Below are 21,594 nucleotides of genomic sequence, written 5' to 3' on the forward strand. Positions count from 1 at the left end.
AATCTGTTATAAACCAGTAACAATTTTATATGCTATTTCTTAGTAATTTGGTATAACATAATTAACCCTAGGATATGGCTGATTTCGCAAAACAATTTTTTTCCCAGAGAATTTTTCAGCTGGAAACTTGTTTATGCTAGAAAAGACACTCTTCGCTCTTCAAATGCTTGAACTTTGAAATAAGGATTGAAAATACACAACAGTTCATTGAGTATCTATAAAGAGAAACAATAGCTTATGATCTTTCAGGTGTCTTGATCTGAAATAATCTTGGTATACTCACCCTAAACAAAACTCCAACTTACGTTTTAAATGTAAGCAATTTACCTTTGCACATCCAATCATCACTGTTTCTCTCTTTAGAATTTTACAACTTTTAAAAAAAATTCTGAGGTGTGAACTGTCTTGATTTCCTCCTCCTTGTTTCCAGCTGTTCTTTCTCCACCCTCCCGCCTTGCTGTGGAGGTAGGAGCAACTTTTTAAAGATTTTCTCTGGATGAAAATTAGATTTTAAAGTTGGTCTTCCAGCAAATTAAAAATTTCTTTAGATCAATAGAGTTGCATCGTAGGTACATACAACTGGGTTAACCTTGGACATCAACATCAAATTCACTCACAGAACTGATTGCTGCTGACAAGTAAATTGAGCAGCTAAACTGCATCCAGATGAGTAATCCTGTTGCAGTGTACAGGTTAAATGATTCAATTCCAGGATGCTTGGTCTGGGAAGTTGGAGATCACTGACATTCAATATTTTGAGGCTTATCTCAAGAAAGAAACTTTTTAGAGGAGTAATAAAAAGCCAACTGCTTAATGTCCTCCTATTTGGAGAAAGCATCTTCTATTTGTAGCTTCAACATAGTTAGTAGATGCTAGCTGATTTACATGCAGAACTTAAACTACATTTAAAAACCGTGGTAGCATATGAACCTCTTCTGTAGTAGATAACCTGGTAATCTTAGAAGCCATATCGTGTTTGTGATTGACCTACAAGTAATAGGAGAGCACTTTTTAAATTTGTGGAAGCAATTTGAAAGCTGAGATGTAAGGCAGATTTGAATCTAAAGTAGTGAACCTGTTTCTGATTAAGGCCCTGTTTCTTTTTTTTTGTTCACTCATGGGATATGGGCGTCACTGGCTGGGTCAACATTTATTGCCCAGAAGGTGGTGGTGAGCTGCATTCTTGAACAGCTGCAGTCCATGTGGTGCAGGTACATCCACATTGCTGTTTGGGCCTTATTGATTTTCTAGCGGTTTGATACAACTGAGTGGCTTGCTTGGCCATTTTGGGAGCCACATTGAGTCAGTCACATTGCTGTGGATCTGGAGTCATGTGTAAGCCAGACCAAGTGAGGACAGCAGATTTCCTTCCCTAAAGGACATTAGTGAACTATATGGGTTTTTATGACGATCGACAATGGTTTCATGGTCATCATTAGGCTTTTAATTTCAGATTTTTATTTATTGAATTCAAATTCTGCCGTCTGTCGTGATAGATGTCCTCAGAGCATTACTTGGGTCTCTGGATTACTAGTCCAGGGGCAATACCAGTACACCATCACCTCCCCCCTAATTAATGCTCTGATTAAGGCCATTAGGTATATTTATTTAAAAATACATTTCAGTGTGATTAGTATTTTAAAATTGTAGAATATGAAAGATTTTCTGAGCTGATTTCCAATGATCCTGGTTAAAGGGACCTTTTTTGCCTATGTTATGATCCCAGTTGAGGTTATCCTTGGACAAGCCTGATCCCAGAGTGGAACCCACCTTGATAGATCCTAACTTTTATTTGTTTCTTTAGATACTTGGAGAATAGCTACTGAACAGAGTCACAGGAGTCAGCTGATGAACTTGTATCAAAAGAATAAAACATTTATTAAACAAGAAAAGATAAACTATATTACAATACTCCTTCACCCACAACTATACCTTTACAGATTTGTAAGGATAACGCAAGTTCCAAAAGCTATTTTATACTTTAATGTCCACAGTAAGTACACAGTCCGGGTATCAATAGGCACCCTGTGGTCAGACACACCACACCCTGAAACCAAGTGACAGATGCCACCTCAACCAGATTCTATGGATCTCTCCTCAGCTCCCCCCCCCCCCCAGGTGCTTGTCACATCATGAGCCCCAACCGGTCTCGCAACACTCCGTCTTTCACATGAGGGTTTCCAATTTCCACTCCAAGACCTCGCCTTGGAATCTTTTCCCAAACTAACGCTTTCTCTTAGGCGCCTTCCGCAAGGGTTCACCTCCAGGGTTTCGAACTCTCCTTCTGATGTTCCTCTTCCCTGGGTCACCACATGCATTCAAGCTGTCTTCCACACGCTCTCACCGACTCAGCCATCAACGGTACCACTGCTTCACATGCTCATAGCAAAGAGTTACAGACCTTCAGTTGTCTCTTTGGACCTTCTTGCCCCTTGCAAGCAGTTCTCGCCTTTAAATCTGCTTTCTGCAGCTTTTGTCTCTTTAAATCTGAAGCTTGGAGCCTTTCTCTCAGCCCTTCACTCTTAACTTGGTTAACAGGACCTTTTCCAGATCCCTGTCCTTCCTTTGACTTGAATTAGGGATGGGCAATAAATGAGCCCACATCCCTTGAATGAATAAAAAAAAGTCTGCTTGGGACTTCCCCCTGTTGCACTCCCCTAGATTTTGGAGTCTTTCCTTTAGCTTGGGACTGGCTATTTGTCCCCTTTGCTCCAGTTTCTCTTTGGTAGCTACTTTCAAAACCAACTGAACTCAAAACAGCTTCCAAAACCAAACTGCTGTTTCTGTGTGTGTGTCTGTCTGTCTGTGTCGGACCTTACTCTCTGGATTGCTGTTGCTAGGCAACAGCATTTTTTTCCCTCTTTGCTTAACTTAACTTAGTGGTAAAACTCTCATTAGAAATGCAAGCATCTTTTAAAGTGAAACTAAAACTCAATTTGACCTTTCTTAACACGTACAGAAATACAAATCAAACTTAAACTTTAAAGCTAAGACTCATTCCTAACACCTATAAATAGCAATATAACTTACTTAAACAGTCTCTATTTCCTAACACCTAATAAACTAACCCCCCTGTTGATCATCTTTATGCTATTGATATCGAGATCAAAGAGAACTGCACGTGCAGATACATTGCTGGAGGTAGAGATACAAATTGAGATTAAAAATGTGCAAAGTATTGGGGTTAATTTCTAGAAGAATATAATAAAGCCTTACATGAAACCTTGATTTGACCACACTTGAAGTGCTGTGTACAATCTACAAAAGGAATAATGAAGCACCTGAGAGACCAAAAAATTAATTACAAGGTTATTGACCAGAATTCAGAGGATGGTGAAATTGTGAAACTTTGTACCGCATGGATTGGTTGAGGCGAATAGCATAAATGCATTTAAAGGGAAGCTAGATAAACAAGGGAGAAAGGAACAGCAGTATATGCTGAAAGTGAGATGAAATAGTGGATGGAAGCTTGTGTGGAGTATAAATACCAGCATTAACTTGTTGGGCCAAATGCCTCTTTCTGTGCTGTTTGTGATAAGTTATAATAGTTGCATCCTATCATGAAAGATTGAGCAGACTGGGGCTCTCATCTGAAAATTGTGAAGGGCTTCGATGAGGATAGAGGTGTAAAAACTCTTTCTACTTGTGGGTAATTCTGGAACAGGAGCACACAAATCTAAGGCAATAACAGTTCACAAAGCTTTTAGAAGATATTTCTTTATACTGCGTGTTGAGAATGTGGAACTCACTGCCACGTGGTTGACGCAGATAGAATGAAAGCATTTATAAGGGGAGGATTGATGCATGTTTGAAAGAGGCTGAATTGGAGAGATGCATGGGCAGAGTGGGGTGAGGTAATTGGAGTGAAGGAAAGGTATAGTATAAACACCAGCATAGAATAGTTGGGCTGCAGTGGCCTGTTTCTGTGCTTTAGGCTCTCTGCAATTACTTTGTATTGGTATGAGAAGAAGATACTGAATTGTTTACATGGTCTGTATTTCTATCCCAGGTATGAATGAAATTTGTTGCAAGAATAGCATCATCTAGAATAATACAATGTCCTAGTTAGTTGGCCCATTTAAAATGTAAATACAAAATTTCTAAATCTGAAAATGTTGCTAACTGCTTGTTTTCTAATTTGATGCCAATTCTTGCAGATTCTTAACGGGAGTCCCTGCTCATCAGGAGCTTGAACAGGAATTAGCCTGGATGAAGAAACATCTTTCTAGTCTTGGCTCCCCAATAGTGCTCTGCCACAATGATTTGTTGTGTAAAAATATTATCTACAATGAAAAAGAAGGTAAAGTTCCAAAACTAAAATGTGGTTTCAATTGGCCTATAAATTAATCACATCGGGTAAGGAATGAATATAGTTGAAATTTGTTAATTTAGATGGCCCGATAGCAAATAAGTTGCCCCATTTTTATCTGGATTTTGTTGCGCCTTTTGTTCTTCAGACTTCCAAAAGCAAGAAAACAGGATGTATTAAAGTTGTGAATCATATCGTAACAGACTGGTATTAACTATACTTCTTAATTCGCCAGTTAAGGAAAAATTGTAATATATATAATAAAATTGCTAATGGAACCCAATATTGATAGGTCATTATTGAATGATCATGGAAGAATATGTAAATATTTAAACAAGTAATTATGCAAAGGATATTTTACATGTTGAAGTTAATGGGGAAGAAATGGGTACCTTTTTCCTCTCCCAATAGTCAGGAAGAGCAGGGAGGTGATTAGAGATATGATACCTTTTTTAATTCACTGCATTTCACAGAGCTTCATCATTTTGACTCACTCACTGCCCTCTTTAATCACTTTGGTGACGTAGCGGATACTTCCTGGAATAGCACCCCACACATTGGCATGAAGACTGGCCTGGAGCTGTAGAAAAGCCTTTTACCAGCTGAGTATGTCCCAGCTGGCATGTTTGTTTGTTCTGGACTTGACAGCTCCATGTAGGTTACAAAATACCAGAGCCCTACCTTGCCCATGGAAACAAATAGAGCTTCAAGAGAGATGCAGTGCTTCTCCATAATCAGCAGCCTGGGGTGTTTGTGTAGAAGGAAGATGTTCCAAATGGTGGGTTCCTGATGGGAGCAAAAAAAAAAGTAAAATTCCTGTTTTTGTGCAGGGAGAGTTGGGTGTGTTTTTAAAAGTTTTACTTCTATGAATATTTTTGATAAGCAAAAGAACACCTGGTTACAATGTTTTTTTTTTGTTTGCTTCATGTTTCCCTGGAAGCAGAAGAGCTCAAAGGAAAACTCAAGAGCACCACAAAATAAATTATCCAATTGATCCTTGTTCAGTAAATAATCACTTTGTTCAGATTATACATTTTAAATTTTTTCCCTATTAAAAGGGTTTGTTGTACCTTTCGTGTAACTTGTGTTTTTAACAATAAGTAATTTTATTAGTGACCGTGGAAGAAGGGGCACAAGATAGTTGTAGCAGTGTCCGCCACTGTTAAATTTTGGTATAGAGGTGAGGCAGCATCGTCCTTGGAAGAGCAAAGAAGGAATTGTCCTGAATTAATAACAGTGGGTAAGAGAGACTAACTGTTAGAGTAGTAAACCATTGGACTCACTTTCTGGAGACTTTAGTTTGTTATCCTAATGTCTGTAAATATTCAAACTTCATCTACTGTCTTAAATGGGGAACACTTCATCCTTTCCACTCACCTGTGTCTAACTGTTCTCTGCCAGGCTCCTGGAAGAAATGCTTTGCAGAATTATTGCTGGGACCCATTGCTGAAAATGTATGCCACCTGTTGGCCAGTATGGTGCATATTTGAAAGCCTGTTTTTCAGTTGAACAGCATGGAGTTAAAACGAGTAATCACTGAGTGACATTCACTTGCATTGATTCAGCTTTATAGTGTGCTGCTACACTAGTAGAAATGCAGATTGGATTTTACTTGTGCTGTTGCATTGCTAATTTCAAATGGGCTTTTATGGAGAGGTGCTGAGTGGAGATTCAGCACAATCCCATAAGGGGAGAGGAAACTTAAATTGACCACCTCCTAGAGTTGGTTCAGAATGATATTGGCAGGACATCATTGATGTGTGATCAGGCAGGCTGGGATGAAAATAAAGATTTGGTACGTTTACAAGCATTTGCTTGTAATAATTGAGAGCTGAAGGTAACTGCTGTATATACATTCACAATTATTGTATATATGATTTTATGGGAGAGAAAGGAAAGTCATGTCCATCTGTACATTTAAAAAAAAAGTCACCAGTATGCAGTGTATTTCTGGGGTTTGGTCACTGGATTTGCAGTTGTCTTACTATAAAATATTAAAAATGCCTAGTCTCGTCTGGTGAACAATCAGTTGTTTAGATTATATATTTGTTTTTTCCTCAATTGTAAGGGAGGTTATGTATTCTATTCCCTATATGAAGCCAACTTAATTTTCCTTGGTCTGCTATTGCCAAATTGATCTAAAATTAAATAGCCAGCTTTCATATCTGTAATGTACTATTAGCTCATTTGCATCATTCATATGAACATTTTTCAAACCAGTTTAAAATTTTCATTTTTTCTGCCCCCTACAATATAATTGTAATCGAGCTTGTGGATGATGTACTATCAAATATCTGTCTACATGTGATTGCAAGATGTTCAAAACCACCTATGCCCATCTGAGCGGAGAAGCACTTGACATGCTCCCCTGCCCCTCTTCTATGGTGAAATGTATGAGAGATTTTAGAAATGTGGCACATTTAATGCCAAATTATTAATCCTGGCAGGCTTTATATGCTGCTACCAGACCTACATGTTCTCCTTGGATTGGCAGCAAGTGGATTTGTTGACGGCCCTTCCTGTTTTGATAAATAAATGAGTCAGGTTGATTTGTAATCATATTACAAATGCTCTGAAACTGACTCAAGTCATACCCCTCACACTCACCAACCTTCCCTTACCCAGCTCCACTAGCTCTGTGTTCCAGCAAATTGACTTCAGATCCAACTTTGAGACCTCCATATTCTTGCTACTTCTGGGAAATCTTCTATAGTGGTTCCAGCTGTAAAAATAAATAAATATGTTGTTGGATAACTGAAAGAGGATGAATCTAAGCAAAACTAAAAATGCAGAAAAACCCGCTGTTAATTTCAAATCTACTATTTCCTTTTTAAATGAATTTTGCTGGGTTGTTATGCTATCATTCCCGTTCTTGCTTAGGGAACCAGATTTACGTAGGGAACATTTATTTCCGATGTATTTATTCATAGTTCCTTGCAAGAAACACCTTAACTTGTAAGATGTCTCCAGATGATTGGAGTGCTCCTGTAACAAAGTAGGGAAGCTAGAACATCTCCAGAAAAGAGCAGTTCAGTTGATGGAAGAACTGCAGCACTTGCAATTTTTATCTGTTCTTTTAAGTGCTGTCAAATTCCAGTTATCAAACCTGTACATTTAATGTGGATTTGGTAGTAAAGTGGCTGATTTAAATTGTTCCATTGTTGCAATTTGATACATTTTTGTGCAGAGGTAATTTCCTTTTATTGTCTTTTCATCTAAACTAGTTGTTTATTGTTCAAATGCTGAGGAAAACATTTCAACTGTTCCAATCAAATTTTGCCTTTTGACTTCGAGTTTGCCAAGTCATTCTCATTTGCTGTACATTAGGTATGCTGCCCAAGCTGTGGTTTACATCGTACTGTTTTAGTGCATTGGCTGGAGGTTAATTGCACACTTGTTCATACACAATTCCCCATGGGAGAGCACTCAATCTGGTAACAGTTAGTGCTTCATTGTGTCGTATGATCTAAGTTTTATGTCCATATTTCAGATGCCTATTTACTGCCTATCTGAAGATGTCAGTCAAAAGGTCAGACTGTTTAATTCTTTTCTGAAATGCATTATTTTTTTCTATAGTTTTTTAACTTGGACAGTTTACTTTTACATTAGAAATTTGTATTCAGTGTGCAGACAAACTACTTGTCAGTTATAACATTTGGTTATTACAGTTGTAAATCTATAAAGTTTGCAAATAAGGTTTTATTTCTGTAGGTCAGCTCAACCGAGTTAAATGCCAGTACCAGGTAATGTGTTTAAACTTTTCTAATTTTTAAACAAATTATACCCAATAAACTGCATACTATCATTGTTAAGACCAGTAACAAGACTATTTATTTTTGGGTTGATGTTTATATTGTGAGATAAAGGTCCCCGTTTTGAATTAGGTCATTTTAACCTGAACAAACTATATATCGGATAAAGCCACATTTGATTTCAGCAGCTACTATTTTAGATGTAATAAATTTTCCATTAGATCTGCATAAATCCTTGGCCAACCTACAGAATTGAAATGACCTGAGTATTTAGAAAATATTAGATGAGATATGTAAACTATGCATATATGAAAGGAGAAAGTAAGATATTTTCACCAACAAATCTCTGACAATCTTAATGTAACTTGATGAGAAGGCTGCTTTGTAATGGCAAGCAAAGGAAGGAGGAAAATTAGAAAAAATAGTGCATCATGTTGTTGTTAACCTACAAAAAAACCCTTACTGTTCTGCATTCTTCTAAATGGAATACTACTTTCTACTTTGCTCAGTTCCTTCATTTGGATTTTGGATCAACTCTAAGTAATTAAGAAGAATGACAAGTTACTTTGCTTAAATTCAGCTTTGTTTATATCTCCTCCTGCTATTTTAGGCATTATAGTCAATTTAAGATTTTTCTAGTAGAGGAGATAATTTTCAAAAGTTGGATATACTTTGGTTAATTAAAATCACAAAAATCATTAAAATACTTAACATTGAAGTACCTGTCAGTTTATATGTATCTCCAGCATTATATTTCATGAGTGTAAAAATAGCTTGACTTTAATTTTTTCAACACAGCCATTCTACAATTATTCATGAATTTGACACTTCATAGGTATTTGTGTATGTATAATTGACTCATCCTTTTATGGTTCTCCTTTCTAAAAGTATGAAAATAGGAAATTTAGCTAGAAGCAGCTTAGCCTTATCACATTTAAGAAACTGATGTAGAATGATGATTAAGCTTTTCGGACTGTTTGCAAAGTTCCTTTCAGCAGCCTTAGAATAAGAATCACTAAAATGCAGTGGGAAAGAATTAAATTGCCTCGATAAAAGTGCATGATTTTGAACACTTAATCAACAGATATGGTGAGCGAATTACTGCAGTTCGCCACTTTGTAAAAAAACAGATTGGGTTTTTTTGTTTTTCAGCCCTTTAATGTTCATGAAGCCAAGCTATATCCAAACCTTTTCTGCATTGGGTGATATCTATTTAATTTGTAGGTCTTTTGACATTTTAACAAGCAACTATAAAGTTGGAAGCAGCACAAAACAGGAACCTGTGAAACACAGGTACAGTAATAATGTTAAACACATCAGGGATTTTATTGTGAATTTTTAAATGTTGAAATAGTCAAGTTATCATAACACTTACTATGCTGCAATGCCTTTGATACAAGGCACTGCTTATGACTTCTTTGATAAACAACATAAAATACCATAGCATTTTACTCAGTTGTGCAGTATTTTTAAATGTAGTATTTTTGTGTGTGTGTAATTTAAACTCTTAAAACATTTTATTAGAAACTGCATGCAGATTCCATTTTCATTACTATTTGTCTAATGAATTGAGGATTAAATATGTTTCCCACAGCAAGAAACTATTGATGTAGTCTGTGGGTGCAGTAGATTACTGTTCTGTTGTTCCCTTCTAATAACTTTAAATCCAGCCTGGACTGAAGGTTATGAAAACTTTGTTATTTTCTTCTTTACTGGCTGTAAGATTCCAAGTTGTAAAAATTGTAATTGAGTTCCGAATGGCTCTGGGTTTACAGAATGGCACTAAATTGACAATCCAAGCTATGAAAATTGACACTTTTACTAAAGGCTAGATGTCCCCTGAATTGCAAGGTAAGGGACAGTGTTAGTCACAGTGACCCCTGCTCTGCATCCTTGTGTACCATCCCTGAACCGGGAATGCATAATACCAACATCTAAAGTAGAAAAGCCACCTTCTTCCAAAGATTCCTGAACAGCGTCTTGGTGAACACAGACATTTATCAGAAACATATTTTCACTCTAATTGATTTTGAAGTCTTTATCTTGTCTTTATTAAGTTTTGCTTATTAATCAATTTAAGTAACTGATGCTGTATGCTGAGCAATCTGATTTCATAATTTTTTTTCTTCCTTTTATTTCTTTCACCCCATCCACTTGAAATATTGGTCAAGCAGGAAGTCAGTTGATAAATTCTCTGAACTGTGACAATGGCACTGTTCAGCTGATGCAGTATCAATGGTCTAGGTGACTTGGGTTTCCCTCGCCTTATTTTCCTTAGATTGGGGAGAATTTGACTTTTGTTTGGCATGGATTTATGATGGTACAGGGCATAAAACCACTTTTGATCTCTTTGTTTCAAAATTTATTATGTCAATGCCCTACAACAACATTGATTAAATAGAGCTGCGTCAATGCAATTAACTTTCCATAACTAGCAGCTGCTGGCTCTCTTGTTCATCCTGCGTATGTCATGCCTCTGCAGCATAGGTTGTACTCTATATGAATTTTGTACCATCAAGTATCTCACCCATTAGGCAGAAGCTGGTTTTCTTTAATCGGACAGTGGCACAGAAAATGTCAGTGGAAGCTTTGGGAAGAAGTGATGAATGCTGCTAGGAAGACAGTGGAGAATTTCACACTGAGGGGAACTTCACATTAGGGGGAAAAGACATTGTCAGAGTTAAATTAAGAGTAGTAGAGGCAGTGACTGACCACTACATGAGTGTGTTGAAGCAGAGTCTAAAGCTGGGAGGGAGCCAGCTACCATTACTATGAACTGGAAACCTATGAAACTGTATCCCTGCCATCTCTACTTTTACTGGCATTAGTTTGCACTCATCATAATCATATGATCATTACTGGCTGATGGGCAAAGTCTCAAGTATTAAGATTGTCATAAGAATTATTAATAGCCAGGAAACTGATTCAGAAAGAACTCACCAATGTATGAAGATTAAAATTGATTTAAATTTACTAATGTCAGTTCTTGATGAAGTTAGGTGAAATTAATACAATAATCATCACCTATGAGGCAATCAAAAGCTAGGGGCCATAATTATGAGGTAGTCACTAATAAATTCAATTGGAAATTCAGGGGAAACGTCTTCACCCAGAGTGGTTAGAATGTGAGACTTGGTGCCACATGGTGTTGTTGAGGACAAGAGCATAGATGCATTTAAGGGGAAGCAGATAAGAACATGAGGGAACAAGGAATAGAAAATAAAAACAAAATACTGCGGATGTTGGAAATCTGAAACAAAAACAAAAATAGCTGGAAAAACTCAGCAGGTCTGACAGCATCTGCGGAGAGGAATACAAATGTTTCGAGTCCGTATGACTCTTCATCAGAACTAAAGAAATATAGAAATGTGATGAAATATAAGCTGGTTGAGGGGAGTGGGACAGGTAGAGCTGGATAGAGGGCCAGTGATAGGTGGAGGCAAAGAAGAGGTTGCCAAAGATGTCATAGACAAAAGGACAAAGGGGTGTTGATGGTGGTAATATTATCTGAGGAATGTGCTAATGGTGACATTAAGGGTAGAAAGCAGGACAAGCAAGCGGCAGATGGCCTTAGTGGGGGTGGGGTGGGGGGAAGGGATCGAAATGGGCTAAAAGGTGGAGATAAAACAATAGATCTAAATAAATTTAAAAATAGGTGGGAAAAGAAAAATATACTTTAAAAAATATAAATTATTGGAAAAAGGGGAATCGGAAAGGGGGTGGGGATGGAGGAGAGAGTTCATTATCTGAAGTTGTTGAACTCAATATTAAGTCCGGAAGGCTGTAGAGTGCCTAGTCGGAAGATGAGGTGCACCCCCACTAGGGACATCTGCCACTTGTTTGTCCTGCTTTCTACCCTTAATGTCACCATTAGCACATTCCTTAGATAATATCACCACCGTCAACACCCTTCATCCTTTTGTCTATGACATCTTTGGCAATCTCTTCTTTGCCTCCACCTATCACTGACTCTCCATCCAGCCCTACCTGTCCCACCTCCCTCAACCAGCTTATATTTCACCACATTTCTATATTTTTTAGTTCTGATGAAGAGTCATTTGGACTCGAAATGTTAAAGGAATAGAAAATATACAATAAGGTTGGATGAAGGTGAATGGGAGAAACTCATGTGGAACATAAACATTGGCATAGACCAGATGGGCCAAAAGTCTATGTTATCATATATGGCACTGCACAGCTCACAGTAAAACTTAGGGGAAGGTAATTGATTCCATTTTTTTATAAAAGACATCTAGAATTTGCCTGTTCATCTAATATTTTGTCCACGCATTGATTTAATTATTTTTGTACTCTGAATAGGTCACGTGAGATTTATTGATTATGAATATGCAGGCTACAACTATCAGGCATTTGACATTGGGAACCACTTCAATGAATTTGCAGGTAAGACACCTAAAAATTCTGGCTGTCTTTGTAATCTATGGGTCCACAGTTGCGTAGCACATCTATTTTCTCATCCCTTTTTCTACCTTAGGTGTAAATGAAGTTGATTACAGTTTGTATCCAGCTAAAAATGTCCAATTGCAGTGGTTGAAAACCTACCTTGAAGCCTTAAAAGAATATAAAGGACTTGGCACAGAAGTAACTGATAAAGAAGTGGAAGTACTTTATTTTCAAGTTAATCTGTTTGCACTGGTAAGCTTAATGCTCAAGTATAGCAAATAACATCTTAAGTGCTATTATGAATAATGTGATCAAGTTCTATTATTTAACATACTGAATGTACACTTTAATGTGTGAAACATGCAATTAAAGCTTGAGTTGTTGTATAAGCTAGACATAGGCAGGGCCAGGGAAAGAAATCATGGGCCCTGGCGCTACTCCTGTTTCTGGGCTCCTTATTCCCCACCCCCTTAACCCTGCCCCTCAACCATGCATGCAGGGTTAAGAGAGGACACGTTTTTAAGCCTGTTGCTCTAAAATGGCAGCGCTGCCGTCAGATCAGGGTTACTCACTAATTTATATGGTCTGCCTACGGCATATTTCTGGGAAACATTAGGTGTGTGTCACTAGCCCCTCAACTAATATGACATCCAACCGCCGGCCAGCAAACTTTGCATCAGAAGTGTATGTATATGCCTCAAACTCCATTTCAGAACTTTAAGGTGCCTCGTAACATTCAATAATCAAATTTCACCCCCAATCCCAGCATTTGGTCCTTTTTGTTTGTGAATCTTGCTAAGTGCGAATTGGGTTCAGAATTCCCTACATAACAATATTGAGTACAAGATTGCTTTACTGTAGCTGAGGCTCCTGAGAGAAGCACGTTTTGAGGTTGTGAAGGGCACTCTATTAACTGATCAGCAGGCAAAATGGAGCCAGGGACACGTCTTCGAGAGGGAGGAGGCTGGGATGGGATGTGCAGGGGGATGCCAGGGAGGGGCCGCACCATTAAGAGGGGGTTCGTCGGGGGTGGGGGATGCCGGGGAAGGGGCCACACCATCGAGAGGGAGGAGGTCGGGTCGGGAAGGGCCTCCTGGGGCTAGAGGTGAGGCCCAGTAGCTTTACCTTACTTGACGTTTCAGCTTCCTCCAGCCAGGTCTGAAGAGAAGAAAGCTCGAACAGTACAGAAATAGAACAGTCCTCGCATGAGGTAAGTGTAAAAGGAGGCACTGGGAAACCTGGCACGTCCTACTCGGTCAGTGAATGCTGTTGTTCTCGATAACAGCAATCATTGGCCAAGTAGCTTGTCAATTGGGATGGTCTATGCGCCAGTGTCCAAGGCAGCCATCCAGATTGACGAGCTGCTCGGCTATTGAGCCTAGACACCCCCTTGGGCACAGACCCAGGTGATTAGCTCCGTGTGTAGCCCCCTTTCCCAGGCCCTGGATATAGGCGACCATGAGTAAGGTGTAATAGACTTCTCACATTTATTAGGAGTAGATATTTTCATTCAGCCTTTCTATATGTAAGTTTTGTGTAAAGCGAATAGATGAAGGGCAGGAATGTTCATGTCAAATTTAATAGAATTTCTGATGACCTAATCACTTCAACAGTATATAAACTGAGATTAAATTGTCTTCAACCCACTTAAATATTGATATTTTCAGTGTATGAAATAAACTGATTTGTAGCTCTAATGTTTAGTATCTTTTCCTTGATTAAGTGCCAGTCTTTACGTTGGTATTTCTTAAAAACAGTGCACAAAAAAGTCAACAGAATAATAGGGCAAAAGCTGACAGCAAGCCAAAGTAAGGATGACCAAAAGTATAGTCGAAAGGATGTGCCATAAAGAGAATTTTAAAGGAGGAGAGGAGTTGGAGAGATGCGAGTACTTAGTGGGGGGATTTTGAGTGTGCAGCCTCAGTGGCTGAAAGCATATCTACCAAGTGTAAGAAGTTACATAGAAGGCCAGAGTCAGTGGAATGGAAAGTGGAGAGGCTTGTTGTTGTAAGGTAGGAGGAGGGTACAGAGATGGAAAGGGATGAAACCATGAAGGGTTTGAAACACCAGGGCGAGAATTTAAATTTTGAGAGCCAAGAGAGGTCAGAAAGAGAGCTCGCAGAGAAATAGAGCTGGGTATCGTCAGTTTAAATGTGGAAGCTGAGCCTGGGTCTATGAATGATGTGGCCAAGGGGGTTCCAGTATTTGTAGAAGAGGATAGTACGACTGAAATTCTTAGGGCCTCAGAAATAACTGGGGATGAGAAGAAAAGCCAATGACGGTGATACATTTATTATATATTTGCCAAAGATTTGATGGGTCTAATTTGAATGTACAGATGGACATGTTTGGACTAAGAGCACCTCAACAACAACATACATTTATATAGCACGTTTAGGAGAGCGCAATTCGAGAATACAAAGCAGTTGGGGAAAAAGTAGCCCTGAGAGTATATAGCAGCAGGAGAGATTGAGTGTGGCCCGAGAGCAAGAACAAACTCAAAGTAGCATCACAGCAGGAGGAGGGTCGGCAGGGTAAATTATAAATAAATACTTATAATTTGCCTATAATTTAAACTTGATCAAGTACGTTTTTAAAAAAAAAATAAGCTGTTGATTAAATTCATAAACTTTTTGAATAATTAGATACTGTTCTTTTCAACCACAACCATCAGTTCCAAAGATTGTGTTGTCTCCTTGGTGTCAGGGTTAAGAATGACATCTCATAGCTGGAAAAGCTATTGGCCTGGGAGGGAGAACAATCTAGCTGTCATGGTCTACGTTACTGGGGAAAGAGGGAGCTGCTCTGTTGGGATGGGATCCAATAAATTCTTAAATAGGTACAAACTCTTAGTAAATTTCCAGTTATGCCAGTCTTTGCATACTTTTGATGTACTTTGAGGATGCTTTCATTTTAAAAATTTAGTCCCTACGAGGTAGATGACTTTTTAAAAAAAAAAAAAAATTTTGATATTTTCCACCATCCAGGACAAAGCAGTTTTTGTTTGGCACCCCATCCATCATCTTACACATTCATCCTCTCCACTCGTGCACAGTAGCAGCAGTATGTACCATCTACAAGACGCACTACCGAAACTCACTAAGACTCCTTCGACAGCACTTTCCAAACCCACGACCTCCAATAGAAGGAAAAAGGCAACAGATGTTTGGGAACATCATCACCTGCAAGCACCCCTCTGAGCCCCACACATTGCTGACTTGAAACTATATCACTGTTCCTTCACTGCAGAGTCAAAAACCTGGAGCTCCTAATAGCACTTGTGTACCTACACCAGATGGACTGCAGTGATTCATGAAGGCAGCTATGAGAGACCCAAACTCTATCCCTTAGCTCTGGTGTCTCCCACAAGGGGAAATATCCTCTCAGCGTCCACCCTTGTCAAGCCCCCGCAGAATCTTTTGTTTCTATAAGATCATCTTTCAATCTTCTAAACTCTAATGGATACAGGCCAAACCTGTCCAACCTTTCCTCATAAGGTAACCCCCATCCCAGAAATTAGTCCAGTGAACCTACTCTGAACTGCTTTTAATGCAATCATGTCCTTTATTAAATAAGGAGACCAAAACCACACAGCAATCTAGATGTGGTCTCGCCAGTGCCCTGTACAACCGTAGCAAAACACCCCTCTTGAATTCCAATCCCCTTGCAATAAACAACTGCATTCCATTTACCTTCTAATCACTTGCTGTACCTGCATACTAACTGTGATTCATGTGCTAAGACACCCAGAACCCTCTGTACCTCAGTTATGTAATCTTTCCCCACTTAGGTGATATGCTGCCTTTCTATTTTTCCTGCCAAAGTGGACATGTTCACTGTTTGCCACATTATACTCAATCTGCCAAACCTTTGGTCACTCACTCAACATATCTGTGTCCCTTTGCAGACCCCTTATGTCCTCTTCAAAACTTACTTTCCTACCTATCATTGTGTCATCGGCAAATTTGGCAGCCATACATTTGGTCCCTTCATCCAAATCATTGATATAGATTGTAAATAGTTGAGGCTGCAGCACTGACCCCTGTGCCACTCCACTTGTTACATCTTGCCAACCAGAAAATTCCCATTTATGCCTATTTTCTGTTTCCTGTTACCTAACCAATCTTATATGTTATCCCCTAAACCATGAGCTCTCATTTTGTGTAGTAATCTTTGCTGTGGCACCTTGTCATATGCCTTCCGGAAATCTAGGCACACCACATCCACAGGTTCCCCTTTATCCAAGTTGCTTATTATTTCCTCAAAGAACTCTGATAAATTAGTCAAACATTATTTCCCTTTCACAAAACCATGTTGACTCTGCCTGATTGCATCAAGATTTTCTAAGTGCACAGCTATAACCTCCTTAATCATAAATCCTAGCATTTTCCCTATGAGCAATAAGCTAACTGGCCTGTAGTTTCCTGCTTTCTATCTTCCACTGGTTTAGGATTACTGAGCCTGACGCAGCTTAAAAATAGTTCTGACGAAGAGTCATATGGACTCGAAACGTTAACTCTGTCTTCCTCTCCACAGATGCTGTCAGACCTGCTGAGTTTTTCCAGCTATTTTTGTTTTTGTTAAAAATATACACTGTTGAATTTTTAAAATGATTTTTTAAAAAATCAACCAACTAAACTTTTTTTAATCTCTCCTGTTTATTTAGGCTTCCCATTTCTTCTGGGGTCTATGGGCATTAATTCAGTCAAGATATTCAACAATTGACTTTGATTTTTTGGGGTAAGTTTTAAGAGTTTTTAATTTGCTGTAAAATCCAGTGCCATTATCAAAGGTAACGGTGATATAACTTTGGCTAAAATAACTAATTATTGTGTATATTCTTGTGGAGAACAACTTTTTTTTCTGTTTAAAAATTGTTTTGCGTGGTGTTATGGAAACTTGACTTTAACTTGGACAAAATTTGTTTCTTTATCATCTGAGGCATTCCTATGTCCTCGGTAAGTTTCTCCATAATAAGACTGCAGTTTTAAACTTCATGTTTAGTGATTATGTTGGAACGGAGTGACTTATGAGCTTGAGTGTCTCTTTTTTAAAAAAAAAAGTTTGAGATATACTGTGCTTAGATTTTTAATGAGCTTTCAGAAGCCTTGCTTCATTTCCCACATGTAGACCTTGGATCTCTTGATCTGAAACAGCCTTTTTAGATTCTTGTCCCCACTGAGATGTGGCACCATTAGGATTCTCTCTCAGATCCTAGTTGTCAATATAACGAGCAGTCTTGCTTTGCTTCCAGTCGCACTGGGAAACTGAAATGCCAATGCACTGCACTCCAGTTAATTTTAGGCTCCAAATTACTATTGATGAGTAAAAACGCACACAGAATTGTATAGTTCTGCACAGTTAACTGGCTAATAATCATACAGCTCTTTGAACTTTTAAGCCTTCGGTAATAAATGGTTCATGGGTTTTTCCTTAACACAAGCTGTCCCTCATTCCAGCACCAATTTGAAAAAAGTTCTTGGAGACTATCTCAGAGCATTCCATGTTTCTTTTTTATTTCACAGGATGTGGGCTTCACTGACTAGGCCAGCATTTGTTGTCCATCCCTAATTGCCCTTGAGAAGGTGATGGTGACGCGCAGCTCCCTGTAGCAGTCCCTCACCTGTTGTTTATATACGCTCTTGCTCTTTTGATTTACCTACTGAACAGAGTGAATTCCCTTCAAATTAAAAATCTACACCTGTCTTTTAAGATGATGTTTTGTTCTGAAATGAATTGAATATGACACACACAATAGGTTTCATTTGCACCTAGAAATGCCATCTTCCTGATTTGACTAGCATGTTAAACTAGTCTGGACTGAGAAAAAGAATGTTACAGAAGTCAAAATAGCTGGCACCTTTTCGAAATCTTAATGTTTCTTGCAACAAAAAAAACTTGCTGTAGCTTTTAATGTGTGCTGAGAAAATAAAATACAAGGTTAGCTTTTACCCCCTCTAAACATAGTGACAGAACCTCTGAACTTGTCATATGTGCATTATATTGAATGCTTAATGCTATCAGTTATTTATTCAGTAACTTGAAAGTGCTGCATACTAATTGAAACCTGACCTAATTAAATATCCTGACATTCTCTCTCCCTTTTGCTCTTCTTTTGCCCTCTTGTTTTAAATTTCCCTGGATGTCACAATTGAAAAGATAGTATAAATATTTAAAGTAAAATCTGTCAGTGGAACATTATGTACATGTAGGATAGCAATACATATTTTAGAAAACAAAGCTGTCTGGAAGAACATTTATCACATTTACACATTTATTGAATATTACTTCAATCGGAGCTGTACAGTTGAATTTCTTTAACTTGGCTCCAGGTTGATTTTGTTTAATAATTTGAATGTTTGTTGTACCAAGAGAGCCACAAGATGGCATTGTAAATTGCAGAGAGTTTGCAATGAGCAAAATATATTTAATACACATGAAACCTTTTCATCACAGAAAATTGCATTTTATTAACTTGAACAATCTTCATCGTCGTCTCCTCATTTCAGTGTTTTAAAACAAGCTTATTCACATTTGTGTGTGCTTGCAATATAAGATAAAAATAGTTTTGTGAATAGTGGCATTGTGGAAGATTGCTTGCTGTGTTCAGTTCCTCCGAGACAGGGTGGAAGGTAATTCCTGCTGTGCTGAGTTCCTCCTATGCTCAGGAACAGATCATGTAGAGCATTGCAAGTACATAGCTATGTCAGATGTAGCTGCACAGGTTCTTCCCACCCCCTCACCCAATTTTATTTTCTGCTACAAACATTAAAAGCAGCAGTATCAGATTTAAGAGTATTTTCTGTAAAACAGTATGTGGTAAAGTTCTAATTTTCCTCCTTGTTCAATTGACTAGAATGTGGTGCAGGATGACGCCAACAACATGGGTTCAATCCCTGTATTAACTGTGGTGCGCCCGCTTCCCCCATTTGCGCCTGCGTCCCCCAGACAATACCTACATGTGTGGGTCCCTGCCTGAAGTGTGTCTCAAAACCAGTGTTCAAATTCAGTTCTAGAAGTCCAAGCAACCAAGTCTTTGTTTTTTTATCTGATTATTATCCTCAGCAACCTGAGGTATATACGAATTACTTGGAATATAGAGTCAAACATTTCTGTGTGGCCCTTGAGGCTCTTTTTGAAATAATAACTGGACAATAGGCTAACCCCTGCTCTTTTCCCCCTCTCTCCCAACCAAGCTTAGGGGTCATTGTCCCTCACAGAGTTTTCTTTGCTTTGTGGCTGACTTTGTCTATGCTTGGATATGTAAGATAACGTGGAAATAATTAGTGTTACACTTGAATGCCAGTCTTCCATGTTTACATGTCCAGGTATGTATTGAAATCTTTTCATTGCTCTTGAATTAGTCAAATTCTGATGTATAGACCAAAAATATAATATATATTTTATCTGTTTGAAAAATTCAACAGCACCCCAATAGTGTCAGATGCATGTTTTTCTCTCCTCCATTGTTCCAATAGAGTCATAGAGGTCTGCAGCACAGAAAAAAGCCCTTCAGCCCATCAAATCTGCGCCAGTCAAATAAGTACCTAACTATTCTAATCCCATTTTCCAGCACTAGGCCCATAGCCTTGTATGCCATGGCATCGCAAGTGCTTATCCAAATACTTCTTAAATGTTATGAGGGCATCTGCCTCTACCACCCTCTCAGGCAGTGAGTTCCAGATTCCCACCACCCTCTGGATGAAAAAAATCTTGTCGCATCCCCTCAAAACCTCCTGCCCCTTAAATCTATGCCCCATGTTATTGATCCCTCCACCAAGGGGAAAAGCTCCTTCTTGTCTACCCTATCTATGCCCCTCATAATTTTGTGCACCTCAATCATGTGCCCCCTCAATCTCCTCTGCTGCAGGGAAAATAACCCCAGTCTATCCAATCTCTCCTCGTAACTAAAACTCTCTGGCCCAGGCAACATGCTGGTAAATCTCCTCTGCACTCTCTAGTAATCACATCCTTCCGACAGTGCAGATTCCAGAACTGCACGCAATACTTTAGCTGTGGCCTAACCATCATTTATACAGTTCCAGCATAACCTCCCTGCTCGCATATTCTGTGCAAACATTTTGCATATTCTGTGCAAACATTTTGCATACAAACTGTTCCATGATGGAAGTTAGAACTTGGAGCCATTTGCATCAGAGAGTTGCCCTGTTCATTGGGATTGGTAATTTGCAGTGATCTCAAATGTGATTTCTTTGGTTTAGGAGACTTGAGAAGCCCTTCGGCGGGTTTGGAGTCATATAGCCCCACCCCTGCTCAGTTTCTAACAGAACTGTTGTAGGACACATGTGACAGTCCTTATAATTAATGTCACAAGAACAGCATATAAGGAGGAAAAGAAACCTACCTGGCTGGAAAATTTACTTTGGGAGAAATAATAGTTAACCTTAAGATGTTTCAATTTCCTCTCCATTTTCCCCCATACATAATCTTAAATCAAATGCCTTGTATAGCATACTTCAAATTCTATTTAAATGTGTAGCTTTTGTTTTTTTTAAATAATGGATATGACAGTAAAAAAAAATGCAAGTATGTGACTTGGTGTAAATTTTATACAACACACAGGCTTTAATATAGTTGGAAACCAGTGCAGAGGTGTGAACAATTTTAACCCTGCACTATCTTGATTACACAGAGACTACAACAGAAAATTCAGTTTAAAGTTTCCTTTGGTATTTAAAGTTATAGGAATGAGTTAAAATATCACTACAATGAGTGACAAATTTCCCAGAATTATGCATTAAAAAGTGCAGTTGCAGAAGGCAACCAAGTTAGTTGAGCATATTGACATGTATAGGAAGTGTGTGAAATACAGAGGAATGCTGCAGGGGAGCACTAATTTTATGCATATGCTAATGAGGTGTGATAAGGACAAATTATTTATGTACTTTTTTGAATAATGTCTGTTCTGTTTTCCTATAATAGAACTAGATTTTTTAATTTAAATATTGACAGGGATTTGGATGGATTTGCTGGTAATTTGTTTCATATTTCTAACTCTTATTCCTGGTTCACAAATCAGCCAGTAAACTTGACTGACAAACGTTTAAGTTTCTCACATCTGATAATGATTTTGCTTTAAAGTCTGCTTGCATATATGTATTTGTGCGT

At 38.4% G+C, this 21,594-nt stretch overlaps 1 protein-coding gene across 3 annotated transcripts in view; it reads left to right on the forward strand.

Moving 5' to 3' along the window:
- Window positions 1–21,594, forward strand: part of etnk1 (ethanolamine kinase 1) — a 43,404-nt gene that overhangs the window by 11,270 nt on the left and 10,540 nt on the right. For 2 of the 3 annotated variants that reach the window (XM_078553626.1, XM_078553625.1), the window contains 4 exons: window positions 4,158–4,300; window positions 12,382–12,465; window positions 12,557–12,717; window positions 17,132–17,205. In XM_078553626.1, coding sequence (XP_078409752.1) covers window positions 4,158–4,300; window positions 12,382–12,465; window positions 12,557–12,717; window positions 17,132–17,205 — 462 coding nt within the window. Of the gene's footprint in view, window positions 1–4,157; window positions 4,301–12,381; window positions 12,466–12,556; window positions 12,718–13,617; window positions 13,676–17,131; window positions 17,206–21,594 lie in introns of all 3 variants that reach the window. The other variant, XR_013578154.1, reaches the window with a different exon arrangement.

This window comes from Cetorhinus maximus, chromosome 12 (assembly GCF_964194155.1).
Source record: "Cetorhinus maximus chromosome 12, sCetMax3.hap1.1, whole genome shotgun sequence".
NCBI lineage: Eukaryota > Metazoa > Chordata > Chondrichthyes > Lamniformes > Cetorhinidae > Cetorhinus > Cetorhinus maximus.